Source organism: Herpailurus yagouaroundi, unplaced genomic scaffold (genome assembly GCF_014898765.1).
Source record: "Herpailurus yagouaroundi ecotype Mexico unplaced genomic scaffold, PumYag 186, whole genome shotgun sequence".
NCBI lineage: Eukaryota > Metazoa > Chordata > Mammalia > Carnivora > Felidae > Herpailurus > Herpailurus yagouaroundi.
Genome location: NW_024412417.1, coordinates 29,607,235 through 29,620,937, shown reverse-complemented (window position 1 = coordinate 29,620,937; position 13,703 = coordinate 29,607,235). Strand labels below are relative to the sequence as shown.

The following is a 13,703-nucleotide window of genomic DNA, read 5'->3' as shown; positions in this document are numbered from 1 at the left end:
AAACTGTTTTGAACAGAACTGCTTTGAAGGGTGGGGACACCTGTTCCTCCATGTCCTCTCTCCCCTTCAATTAGCATGAGACTGTTTTAATCTTATTTATTTATTTGACATACTAGAAGATTTCATTTGTATAAAGTGATCTTCAGCTTAGAAAGACTTTGAAAACCATCAAGGCATTCTCCAGTTCCATATTGCTGGCTAGTTCTACAAATCTAGAAAGCGGAAGACAATAATAGTGACTCATAATTAACTTGATTATTCTGTTACATAGAAATGTTCATTAAAATAGTTGGAATTGCTTCCAAGAATAAAATGCCTTCTAGGCTAATTGGTTCTAATTATAGAATGACTCAAATGAGAGAATGTCGCTAATTGGCTGTGAACACAAGGTGTAAAAACAAAAGCTTATGTACACTATTCTTTTTTGTGGGTAGTGAAAGAAAGGAATGTGATTTCTTTGCCAATTGGAAGTCTCCTAGTCTTAAATTCTATGCTATATGATGAAAATATATTGTCTTAAAATGATTTGTTACTTAAACAACTTAATGATTAAAGGGTAAACTTCACATTACCAATAATAAAAATCTCATTTAAAAATGCCCAAATCTAACCCAAATGAGAAATTTACATAAATCTCCTGTGTATTATAGTCATATATTTTGTACGAATTTATATTTGCTTATTTAGAGGTCTGATTTACAGTTTCGATTCTCATTAACAAACCATTTATGCCATAAACCATTTGATGAATATTTTACCATACGCATTTTAAAATGCCTTTAGAAAACACACTAGTCTAATTCCTGGAACATTATCCTTATTACAATATAGCAGAGGTTTACTGCCAAGAACTTTGAATGTATATTTTCATTCATTTAAAGAGGCTGTTATCTATTTACCCCAACCATCCATCTATCCATCCATCCATCCATCCATCCATCCATCCATCCATCCATTCTCTTACCAAATTTCCCCCCTGGAAAACCCTTGTTTTCCCCCTATAACAGCACAGCTTCACTTGTTTATCCACTTACTGGTGCAGAATTTCCATTTGGTCCCCTTGATCTGACCATTCTTCCCAGGACTTCAACACCATCCAACGTGATATTAGCTGAGGCATTTATTGCCTTCTCAGCCACGTGCTTGCAGTCAATAACCACTTGGACCAAAGTCTTGCTGACAACAATGTGTATCTGGGTAAAAGTAAAGATGTTTCAGGAGGTAAGAGGCAGGAAGAAATATCAAGCAAACTTACATGACTGCATGATTCATCACTAAAAAGTAGGAAAGGGAAGGGAAGCAATTCTGGCACTATGCATTTTGCTACAAGAGAAAGTTCTACTTTTACTACCACCATGACTGTCCCACATTCAGGTAGCACTTCTATCTTTATTTAATTAACATTTTCTTTCAAAATGACTTCAAAAGCGTTCCCAATCTAGTGTTTCTTTAAAGCGGCAATATCCTGGGGTGCCTGGGAACCTGCTTCAGATTCTGTGCCTCCCTCTCTCTCTGCCTTTCCCCACTCATGCTCTGTTTCTCTCTCTCCCTCTCTCTCTCTCTCTCTCCCTCAGAAATAAAATAAACATTAAAAAATTTTAAAAACATGTTTAAAGCAGCAATATCCTGAAATGACAGGATGGGTGCACTAGTTATACCTTTTCTGAATGCACGTGGAAATGAACATGAAAATATTAAAATAAAAAATGCTAACTGATTTACCAGCAAAAGTTATCTATGGTACCTTCCAGTTGTTCACAAACCTCATTTTCATAATACTTATTTAATTTAAGATGAAGAGAGGAGGAGATCTAGAATCTAAAGAGGAAGGAGGAATTCTTTCTGGTGACTCCAGGACCAAAAGAAATAAAGCCTTTTGGCTTAATGTGTGGCTCAATTTTCTCAAAGTGAAATTTCTAGAATTTTCAGGTCTATAGCAATATATTCAGGAGTGTATACATTCTTTGTGAGGATTTGTAAAAATGTGTGTTATCTTTTTTTATTTTTGAGAGAGAGAGAGAGAGAGAGAGAGAGCAAGCAGGGGAGGAACAGAGAGAGGGGGAGACACAGAATCCAAAGCAGCAGTCTCAGGAACCCCCGGCCATGTGGTTTTTAATACTCACGGATCTCACATGCTTTCATCTCCCTTATAATTTTTCTTGACCGCTTTGCAATGGACTCTGCTTAACCAAGAACGAATCATACCCAGAGGAATGTGGTGAGTAAATGACAATAAATCCAAAGAGATGCTAATGGAACTATTTTGAATCATGAACTAATAAATCTCTACCTGTATCTCATGTTTTTAAGATACTTTACTTCTGGTTGTACAGTTCTTTTAAACATAAAGTTTTTTGTATGCAACTGTTTTTGTGCAAAGACGATTAAGAACGTTGGTATGCAGTTGTTCTTACGCAGCTATGGTAGTTGAAACTCCAAAAAGTAGCAAAGTTGTGTCAGTTAGGACTTGACCGTGATCTAGGTCAGGAGACAGAAGCCAAGAGGAAGACTGCTTGCAACATCCCTTCCTTCACTGAACACACAAGAAGGAGGGTCAAGAGGCAAGGCTTTTTGCAGCACCACCTCTAAATGCTGCTCTCCCTGTGGTCTTGGCAGACTGCATTCCTTCACAGCCCAGAGATCAGTGGGGTCATTTGCTAAGCACAAAGGAAACAGTAAATGTGGGATGTACTCTTGCAACCCCAAAAGTAAGTGTTTCAGAGATACGAAGTGGTAAGGGGCAGAGTTCTAGCACAAATACCAGGTAGAAATGAGAACTACAGTCAGTCAGGTTTTACAAAATTCTTCCTCACAATAACTTTTATAATGGTAGTGAGGGGTTATCTGTGTATGTGTAAAAATATCAGTACAAACTATCTTCACGTTTTAACATGATTTAGCTGACTGGGCTTTCATCTACACTGGTGGCTGGGTAGGCCAGCAGTCCTCTCCACATCACACATCATGTAGCAAATTAACAACTGTCCTCCTAGTAATACAGTACCCTGTAATTGTTCCTCTAAGTGTGAGCCTGGACCACTTTTTGGGTACCTGATAAAAATGCACAGCTTGGGGTCGCATCTTAGAACTACCAAACCAGAATAAGCCCACAGATAATTCTTACTCCAATGAAAATATGAGATCTAAAGCTCCGTGGGATTTTTTTTTTTTTACACTTCTCTGCTGCTTGGTCCACAACAAATAGAATAAAGAATATATGTCTCTGTTGCTTTGCACACAGCAAACAAAGAAAATATGTGTACAAAGCATTACTCACCTTGTGAAAGCTGCCATGGAAAATTTTCCTAATTTCAGGTCCTTCAAAAGTAACTGTTTGAAAATCCCCACTGTAGTCATAGTTGAAATATGTTAAGGTTTTACCACCATCTAATCAAAGAAAAATAAAGTTTAGAATGTATTATAATGGGTAAATAATTTTTCTAAAATTCAAGTTGCCTGGGTGGCTCAGTCAGTTAAGCATCCTACTTTGGCTCAGGTCATGATCTTGTGGTTGGTGGGTTCAAGCCCCACGTCGGGCTCTGTGCTAACAGCTCAGAGCCTGGAGCCTGCCTCAGATTCTGTGTCTCCCTCTCTGCTACTCCCCCACTCACACTCTGTCTCTCTCTCAAAAATAAGTAATAAAATGAACACATAAAAAAATTTTTTTTTAACTTTTTACAAAAAATTCAAGACTGAAAATAATGCATCCTTTGTTTTGAGGGTATATTTAAAAAAAATTTTTTTAATGCTTATTTATTTTTGAGAGAGAGACAGACAGACAAACAGAGCATGAGCAGGAGTGGAGAAGGAGTAGAGAGAGAGGGAGATACAGAATCTGAAGCAGGCTCCAGGCTCTGAGCTGTCAGCACAGAGCCCGACGCAGGACTTGAACACATAAACTGTGAGATCACAACCTGAGCCCAAACGGAGGCACCCAGGCGTCCCTTAAGGCTGTGTTTAGAACAGAGTGATGAGTAAGTACGGAAATGATCTATAGTCCTTGGGTTGCCCCAGGCTTTCAGCTGGCCAGTTAACCATGTGGTGATGATGGTGAGGCTGGGCCCCTACATATACTCTTCCTCTGTACTTTCTTCCCTGTACTTTCATCCCCAATACCTTGCTCAGAGACGGTTGTCTGAAGCTGGGACTAGAGGCGGACAAAAAGGGAGAATAAAGCTAATCATATCTTAAGACCTAGAAACCAGACCCTTTGCTGTATTGACCCACTGGAGCAACCAGCTTTTCTAGGACATGCAATTTATACTGTTCCAGAAGAGTGATATTCCAGTATGCCTTTTATTATGAACAAACTAAATCCACAAACAAATGAAATCTTCCTAATCTTCAGGATTTCATGTTACAAGGAATACTATATTACAAAAAATTTAAAAAGGCATTTTTTTCACTAATTAATTCCTAGGTTACACGGTAATTATTCATTGTGATATCAAAGGGAATGAGCTGGTCTTAATCATTTTGAGAGATTTCTTGATTTTTAAGTTTCATGTGCATAGGGAGCTAATTATTTATACCCCTTTAATCTACGGCTTTCCCTTAGTTTCAGTATGCATGCAAAATGCTTTCACAATATCATATTTGGCTGTGCGTTAGCACCTAACAATAGCCACCAAATTTTGGTTCCTAGCTTGATTGGAATCCTAAACTACAAACGTCTTTAGAAAACTTAGTGACATTAACCGAAAACCTGATGATCCTCTTAAATGATCATCATGGGTGACATCCAAGAGCATGTGATTGAGAAGCTTCTTTCACTGGCTCCCCTCAACTTTCTAACCTCCAAACAATGGGATGCCCCTGTCTTCAGACCTCTTCTCTTCCCACTCACTCTCTAGATGATCTCACACAGTATCATGGCTTATATGCCACACATATACAACTTGCAAATTTATATCCCCATCCCAGAATTCTTCCCCAAATATGTTGCTGCAAATCTGGCATTTTTTCTGGGATATGAAATAGGCACTGTGATATATATTTGGTCATTCAGATGAACAAATAAGTATTTCTCATATGTATTTGGTCTTGGTCCATGGTGCCTGGCTCACAGCTCCTAAAGCACTTGGAATTTTCTGTGATAAGAGCTACAAAGATGTCTTTTGTTACATTAATGAGGTAACTTTTGGAAAGCCCTTAGGCAACCTAAGGATGGAGGGCTGATTGCCAAGAGAACCAATCCTGTGATTACAGTTGGAACCTTCAATCCCACTTCTTCTCCCACCTCTTGGGAGTGGAGAGTTGCTAGAAATTGAGTTCAATTGCCAATGGCCAATGATTTAATAAATCACGCCTGTTTAATGAAACCTCATAAAAACCCAAACAACAGGGTTCAGAGAGCTTTTAGGTTGCTGACTACATGGAGACCAGGGAAAGTGGCATGCCTGGAGAGGGCAGAGACCCTCTGTGCCTTTTCCCACATACCTGGCCGTATGCATCTGTTTCACCTGGCTGTCTCTGAGCTATATCGTTTCATAATAAAGCAGTAATCTAGCAGGCAAAATGTTTCTCTGAGTTCCATGAGCCACTCTAGCAAATTAATCAAATCCAAGGACAAGCTCGTGGGATTCATTGATTTTCTTTGGGCAGGGGGCGGGGGGCATGTTGTGGGAAAACTTCTCATTTGTAGCCAACCAGAAACACAGGTAACAGCCTGGCTTGCAACTGGAGTCTGAAAGAGGGGTGGCAGGATACAGTCTTATGGGACTGAACCGTTAACCTACGGAATCTGATGCTATGTCTGGGTTGACAGTATTAGAATTGAGCTGAATTCTCAGACATCCTGCTGGTATCTAAGAACTGTTTGATGTTGTGCGCAAAACTCTCCACCCTCCCGACACCCCTCCCACACACACACTGGAACTGGGTCAAGAAACCCCAAAAGAATCTTCCACTTACCATATCCATGTACAAAAAATGATTCTGGTTTCTCCCCTCCCACTGGCCTTCCCCATTCCCCCACCATCAACTTTGCTCTTCCTAAAATTTTTACTATCTCAGTAATTGTCTCTCTCTCTCTACCTTGCCCACTACCGAATCCCAGAGCCTAGCACTGGCACATAGTAGAAATTCAATGAATGTCTGTTGAAAGAATGAGTGGATCAGTGAATGAATCAACTGGCACATAATTTGTTGTCAGTATTTACTCAGGGTTTAAGATAAATGAGTTACTCTACAATATATAATTGACCCTTGAATAATGTGAGGGTTAGGGCCACCAACACCCCAAGTAGCAGAAAATCTACATGTAACTTTTGACTCCCCCGAACTTCACTACACATGGCCTACTGTTGGCCAGAAGCCTTACTTCTAACACAAACAGTCCATCAACACATATTCTGTATGTTCTAGGTATTATATATTGTATTCCTACAACAAAGGAAGCTAGAGAAAAGAAAATGTTATGAAGAAAATTATAAGGAAGAGAAAATGTACTTACAATATTGCGCTACATTTACCAAAAAATATCCTTGTGGAAGTGGACTCAGGCAGTTCAAACCCATACTCTTCAAGGCCAATCGTACACAAAACAGGCAAGACAGCATGGTATGTTATACACAGTACTCACACATGTGGGTGCAAATATGTAAATAGATACACTTACTATCCAAAATGACTCCAACCAATGGGTCAGAATTTTTATTTAAAATCTCCCAAAGAGCAAATGGCTCTTCTGGAGTGTCAGGAAGAATCCGGAATAGAAAACTCATTGTGTAGTCAGAGGGCAATCCTTCTGGATGCAAATACCTGAAAAATGGGAAAAAAAACATTTATTGCATCCCTTTAAAAAAAAGTTATTTATCTGATTATAAAAGCAAATACACTTAAAACATTTAGGAAAAACAGAAAAAAAAAGATAACCCATCACCATTAATCCCATGGAGGTGACCACTGTTTTGATGCGGTACATTTCCCTCCAGTTTTTAAAGAATGTCTGTAAGTATTTCTCCAATCTATATAATGCTACCCCTTCTTTCTTCTTAGCAGCAATTACTACACCGTTCGTATTTCCTTCAATTTTTTTTTTTTAAAGTATGATGTTTAACGTCTGTACAATCTTTTCTTGTCTGGCTGTTCTGTAATTTATCTAACTGGTCACTTCTTATCAAACATTTAAGTCATTTCAAAAGTTTTGGTATTATAAATAATGTTTATGTACAGACTTTTTATTTATTTATTTTTCATTTTATTTAAGTCCAAGTTAGTTATCATATCATGTAATAATGGTTTCAGGAGTAGAATTCGGTGATTCATCACTTACATATAACACCTAGTGCTCATCTCAACTACAGTCGTTTTATAAAGACATTTGCACTTTCTACTGTAAGTTGTAGTTAGTTGCATTCTTGTGCATGCTTCGTGCTGGGATGTACCATTCCAGATCTACCTTCAAAATTGAGAATATGTAACTCCTGCTTCTGGGAGTGATGTGTGTAGACAACTCTCAAATACCAACTTGCTTCTTAAATTGCCTCAGCAGAAGAAAAGCCTCCCCCAAAGTCATGCCAACTTTTTTTTGGCAGCTGTTTCAATAGCTGGTGTTTGAGGGCATATGAAGACCAGAGCCTCTCATTCCAATCGAGGTAGCTCCATTTTCAGAACTCCTGTATGTGGAGCAACTTAGAGTCTCACTGATATTGTTTCATAGCTTCATTTCTCTCTTTTGTCTCATCTCACCTCTTTCTGTTCCCTTGCAGGAGAGTATACCCACATCAACTTCCTTGCATACTTGTCTCCACCTCTGGATCTGCCTCCAGGAAACCACACCTGCAACACCAGCTTATCTCTCTCTAACAATTAAGTGGATATCTTATATATTTTATACTTTTTCCTTGAAGCAACAAATATAGCCCTTTCCACATGTAGGAGCCCCATAACGGTGGATAAATTTGAGAATATGGGAATTTAGCATGAATTTGAAAATGAAAGTTTGATCTGAATAAATAAAAATGTTTCATTTCATTCATTTTGTTTATATATTAGTTCATTCATTCATCTAACATTTATTGTGTGCCTACTATGTGCCAGACATTGTAATAGGCACTTAAGTTATGTCAATGAATAAAACCAACAATGTTCCTCTCTTTGTAGAAACATTAAATTCCAGCAGCATGGATTAAACAGTGTATTAGAAGGCAAACATGTCATACAAAAAACAAAACAAGAACAATAGAGCCGTTTAATAGGGATTGGGAATGCTGGAATGTACTATTTTGCAATGTTAATTGAAGTCCTCACTGCCGGTTTCACTTCAAAGCCTCAATGAGAAGGTTACATTTGAGCAAAGGTTCATTGAAAAGGTTATATCTGAAGAAAAACTCAAAGACAAAGGCATCCACCTAGTACAAAGACACCAAAACGGAGTGTGCCTTATGTGTCTGGAGAATGGACTGAAGGAGACAGGTAAGAAGGAAGTAAAGTCAAAGAGGTGATAGGTACCCAAATAAGGTTAAGCCAGATGGGCCATTCAAGAGCTTTGACTTTTTAAAAAAAATTTTTTTTTTAACGTTTATTTAGTTTTGAGACAGAGAGAGACAGAGCATGAATGGGGGAGGGACAGAGAGAGAGGGAGACACAGAATGGGAAGCAGGCTCCAGGCTCCGAGCCATCAGCCCAGAGCCCGACGCGGGGCTCGAACTCATGGACCACGAGATCGTGACCTGAGCTGAAGTCGGACGCTTAACAGACTGAGCCACCCTGGCGCCCCAAGAGCTTTGACTTTTAATTCAAGGGGAATGGAGAATCAATTTCAGATTTTTGAATGGCATGATTTACATTTTAAAAGAATCACTCTGACTGCTTCTTGGGGAATAGACTCTGGGAAAGCAAAGGTAGAAGCAGGAAGCATTAAAAGCCTGCTTCAGTGATCTAGGGAAGAGATGACAGTACCTCATATGGGGTGAAGGCAATGGAGGTGATAAGAAGGCACAGACAATAGGATTCCTCGGTAGAATGGATATAGAGCATGAGAGCAAGTGTCAAATATTTTGCATGAGAAACTAATTAGATGTAGTTGTCATTAAGATGAAAAAGGTAATAAGTGAAGCTGGTTCTGGAGTGAGGGTCAGGGATGTGGTCTTGAACATGCAAAGTTTGAAATGCCCATTTAGATATCCAAGCAAGATGTCTAGTACACCATTACACACACAGGTCTAAATTAGGGAAATAGGTCTAGACTGGAAATACAAACTTAGGAGTCATTGGCATATAAACAATGCTGAATACTATTCAAAAGATCATCAGGGTACAGACAGGGAAAACAAGGGTCCAGGCCTAATCCCTCCAACATGAAGAAGTGGAGGCAAGAAGAGGCAGCACTGAAATGGAACAGCCAGTAATGTAGACAGAAGCTCAAGAGGGTGTGTCCCAGAAGTCCAATGAGGAGAGTGAAACCTGGAGGAGGAAGTGAGAAATTGTCAAATGCTGGTGACAGGTGGAGTGAGATGAGGGCTGGGAGCCATTGAATGGATTTAGCAACTGGACAGCATTGCCCACTGGATGAGCCATTTCAGTGGGGCAGAGGATCTTCCCTTTGACAATTCTCATTTTTGGCTAGGCTTCCAGGAAGAACTTTTCAAATATCCATTTTAATATTCATTCCTAGGGGCTCCTGGGTGGCTCAGTTGGTTGAGCGTCCGACTTCGGCTCAGGTCATGATCTCACGGTTCGTGAGTTCAAGCCCCTCATCGGGCCCTGGGCTGACAGCTCAGAGCCTGGAGCCTGCTTCAGATTCTGGGTCTCCCTCTCTCTCTGCCCCTCCCCCACTTGTGCTCTGTTTCTCTCTGTCTCTCAAAAATAAATAAATGTAAAAACAAATTTAATATTCATTCCTAGACTACGTAAAAAAAGAAAACAAAAAACGAAAACCACATATATTCTATATAGGTCAAAGGCATTTATAACAATTTTCTAGAAAATGAAGCTATACTTTTAACAGTAAATAGTTTAAATTACTAATAGAGATCTCATTTCAAATATTATTCCCCCAAATGAAGCACAACACAATAATTTGGATACTACTGTAATAGGCTAGGATTTAATAAATATTATTTTGAAGAAGATGGAAAAGCAACTTGTGGATAAATTGGACAGATGTGTTTAATACTCTAATACGTTCTCTCCCATTTTTTCATGCACACGCGTGCACTACATCAAAATCTGGACTTTGAAAATGTTTCACATTACAATACTGAAGGCATTTGGAGACAAAAACAAATGTTGATTTGGAATGTAAAATATCCAACATCTTGAGAGATGATTCCTTGAACCAGGAATTCCCAACCTGCAATCTCAAGTACCCCCAGAGTTTGCAGAATTGCTATAAATGGGCAAGAATCCATAGGTGCATCACAAACTGTAAAGCGAGTAGATGATGTGATTTTTTACATAATCCCGACACTACTTTTCAACTATATCGAGTTGCTGTTGTGATCTCTCAAAGATTAAAGATCAGCTGAATTCACGGCACTGGCATGAAATGGTTCAGGGTGTGGGCCCTGGGGCCTGACTGCCAAGTGCAAATCCCAGTATTTTCAGTAAACAAACCATGTGATCTCATTCAAGTCTTTTAGCTTCTTTGTGCTTCAGTTTTATTATTTGCAGAATTGAGACAATAACTGAATCTAATCCATAGAAATGTTTGGAGCTTTGAGTGAGTTAATATACATAATCACTTAGAACTATGCCTGGTATACAGCAGCACTAGGTAAGTGTAAACTATCTATATACATTTCCTCAGACTAACAGATATTAAAATTCAACCAGCATTATGCATGAGTCTGAGGTTTCTAAACAAAGCAATCTGAACATCACCTGTTTTGATCATCATGGAAAATCCTACTGGGAACTATTATAGCGTATTTCAGGTTGACACAATTTTCACATTGAGCTATAGTAACAAATGATTGGCTTTAACATCTTGCAATGGAAACGTACTTGGTTGGCTGGGAAACCAAGGCATCTTTATGAATTCGGTAACAGGGATACACATTGAAGGTACCAGGCTCCATAGAAACCCCTTCCACAGATGAAAAGTCCTTTTCAACCAAACCAAACATTTCCATCATCTTAAATCCTAAAAAGAGAGAGAAAGAAAGAAAAACACAGGCATTTAAGGATTTTAAATTTCAAAATTAGTCTATGAAAAAATTCTGGACCCCAAATGGAGCTAATGTATTTGCTTTTGGAAAAACTGTGATAATGCATACCTGCAAGATCAATGCCATCCTTGAACACCAGTGGGCAGGCTAGGAAACGAAACAAACAATATAAAACACTAATTTAGATATTTTCCAAACATATTCTTTCCCCATCCTGAGAACAGGAAGCTAACATAATCTTTGCGGAAGTCAACTGTGAAGGGAATCCAAACCAGATGTGGCTATGGTTTTCTGTGGATTCCTAAAGACTGAAATGCTCTCGCTTGGCCCATTACAACCAAAAGGACAAGGCTTCCTTCTCCTCTCACGCGTCTATTAAAATCTATGGTGGTCTCTTGAGAGCACGTGTTGGGAGAAGTCTCGCTTCTAATGTGCTACCCTGATGAGCAGTCTTAATACATTTGAAACCATTTGCTGCAGCTTTTAAGCAGGGCTGTTTTTAGGCACAGACTCTCCCCTCATTAGGAAAAGTCTTTACCTAAAACCCAAAAACAGGGAGAGGGGAGGTTTACTTCCCAATGCTCAAAACCACAAAACTTCATGTCCGCATAATAAACAGCTTGCGAGTCAATACCCTTTCCTTGGATCAAGACAGGACTCATGATTTAACCGGTATTAAATATTTCAACCATTAAGCAACATGAGTGAAGTACGAATTCCAAAGAACTAACTTGCTGATGCGGTTTCACAGACAAAAGTAATCAACTCATCTTCAATTTTCTTAAAGGCGTCAAAGTCATCCACGAAGAAGACATGCCGTGAGCTGGGCTTGCTGCCAATGCTAACCAGCTCTGAGTAATCCGCATCGGCCACACCAACAGCAAAGATGCTGTAGCCTGGGGAAGGGGAAGGGATTTCGATTACTTCAAACTGTACAAGATACAAATAATGCAATATAAGACACGTTCCAATATTTAAAATGTGTTTATGAAGGAGGCCGGGTGGGGGGTGGAAAAGTCATTTTCCACAATCCACCAGAATTCTGCATGCACATATTTCACTACATGATAATGACTCCATCATCCCTGAGGCAGTTTTCCATTTTAAAGAAACCCAGGGTGGTCAATGCCCCAATTAGTGCTTGAGACGATATCGTTGCCATTGGAGGAACATCTTTATTCTACATATATATAATAATTATTTTAAGATTTATGGGATGAAATGGAGTTGAGACAGAGAAACTTTATCTTAGTTTTCTTTTTTCCATGTAAAAGCCCAGATATTAATAGGTTTAGCAGCCTGAAATGGGTCATGCTTCAATGCAAATAAATATTAACCTACTATTTGCCAGGCATGTCTTAAATAATGTAATCTTCAGGGCACCTGGGTGGCTCAGTCGGTTAAGCGTCCTACTTCAGCTCAAGTCATGACCTCATGGTTTGTTAGTTTGAGCCCCACATTGGGCTCTGTGCTGACAGCTCAGAGCCTGGAGCCTGCTTTGGGTTCTGTGTCTCCCTCTCTCTCTGCCCCTCCCCGGCTCATGCTCTGTCTCTGTCTCTCTTTCTCTCTCTCTCTCAAAAATAAACATTAAAAAAGAAATTTAAAAAAATAATGTAATCTTCATGATAATCCAAGGAGAATTTCCATTTTACAGATGAGGAGGCTTGAGGAGTTCCTGTGATCAGGGTCCCTCCCTGACCCTTTATAATGGGCCTTTTCACAGTAATGCACTTAATTGCTATAATTTCTTATATAGGGTGTCCTGTATGTAAATAAAGTATTAGTGAAAATACAGCAAAATAATAGATTTATAACCTGGAAAGTTTTTAAAAACTACATTGTCCAGTTAACATTAAGAAAGGTTTAGATTAAATATTAAGAAAGATTTAGAAACATTAAAGTCATTCCGATGTAGCCTATAAATTTGTACTCACAAAACAATGGCAACATGACTGGTGGCCACTACTATTTATCTGTGTAAAACTTACCATTTGATTGCATCTCCCCAGAGATTTTGTTCACATCATCTTGTGACCTGCCATCAGTTATGACCACGATGACCTTTGGGATGCCTCTCCTGGTACCTGACTCTGCAGTAAACAGACTATCTCGGACATGCTTGATTGCTTTTCCTGAAACAAAGGAAGACAACAGTTCAATTTTATTCCTTCCCACTTTTGTTTTACTGGGGAGGGAAGGGTGGGAAGGAAATTCTTAGATGGGTGAAAAATCTTTTTCAAAAAAAATCTTTATTACTATGCCTCCAAAATTGTCATATCAGTAATTACTAGTAATTAATTACTTTGGGTCTTTGCTGAGTTTTTGTTGTTGTTGTTGTTCTTACCTGTTTTGGTATTTCCTCCTTTGTATGAAATATGTTTAATTGCATCAAGAAGGGTCTCTTTGGTTTGGTAGGCATTTAGTTTAAATTCTGTTCTGGGGTCATCAGTGAACTGAACGATTGCAACCTGGAGAGAGAAGATGTATTTGTTTTCACATATATAAAGAACTTTCCCTGGGCCAAAGAGCACACACAATGGCATGATTCACCTATAATTTTAATTTCCTTTTTAACCCAAACACAATTTC

At 38.9% G+C, this 13,703-nt stretch overlaps 1 protein-coding gene across 5 annotated transcripts in view; it reads right to left on the bottom strand.

Annotated features, from left to right (window-relative positions):
• Positions 1–13,703, bottom strand: part of COL14A1 (collagen type XIV alpha 1 chain) — a 213,341-nt gene that overhangs the window by 79,369 nt on the left and 120,269 nt on the right. For all 5 annotated transcript variants that reach the window (XM_040494323.1, XM_040494326.1, XM_040494322.1 and 2 more), the window contains exons 27-34: positions 13,459–13,582; positions 13,103–13,246; positions 11,846–12,010; positions 11,223–11,261; positions 10,951–11,089; positions 6,620–6,762; positions 3,278–3,387; positions 1,035–1,193 (exon numbers count right to left, since the gene is read on the bottom strand). In XM_040494323.1, coding sequence (XP_040350257.1) covers positions 1,035–1,193; positions 3,278–3,387; positions 6,620–6,762; positions 10,951–11,089; positions 11,223–11,261; positions 11,846–12,010; positions 13,103–13,246; positions 13,459–13,582 — 1,023 coding nt within the window. The remainder of the gene's footprint in view (positions 1–1,034; positions 1,194–3,277; positions 3,388–6,619; positions 6,763–10,950; positions 11,090–11,222; positions 11,262–11,845; positions 12,011–13,102; positions 13,247–13,458; positions 13,583–13,703) is intronic.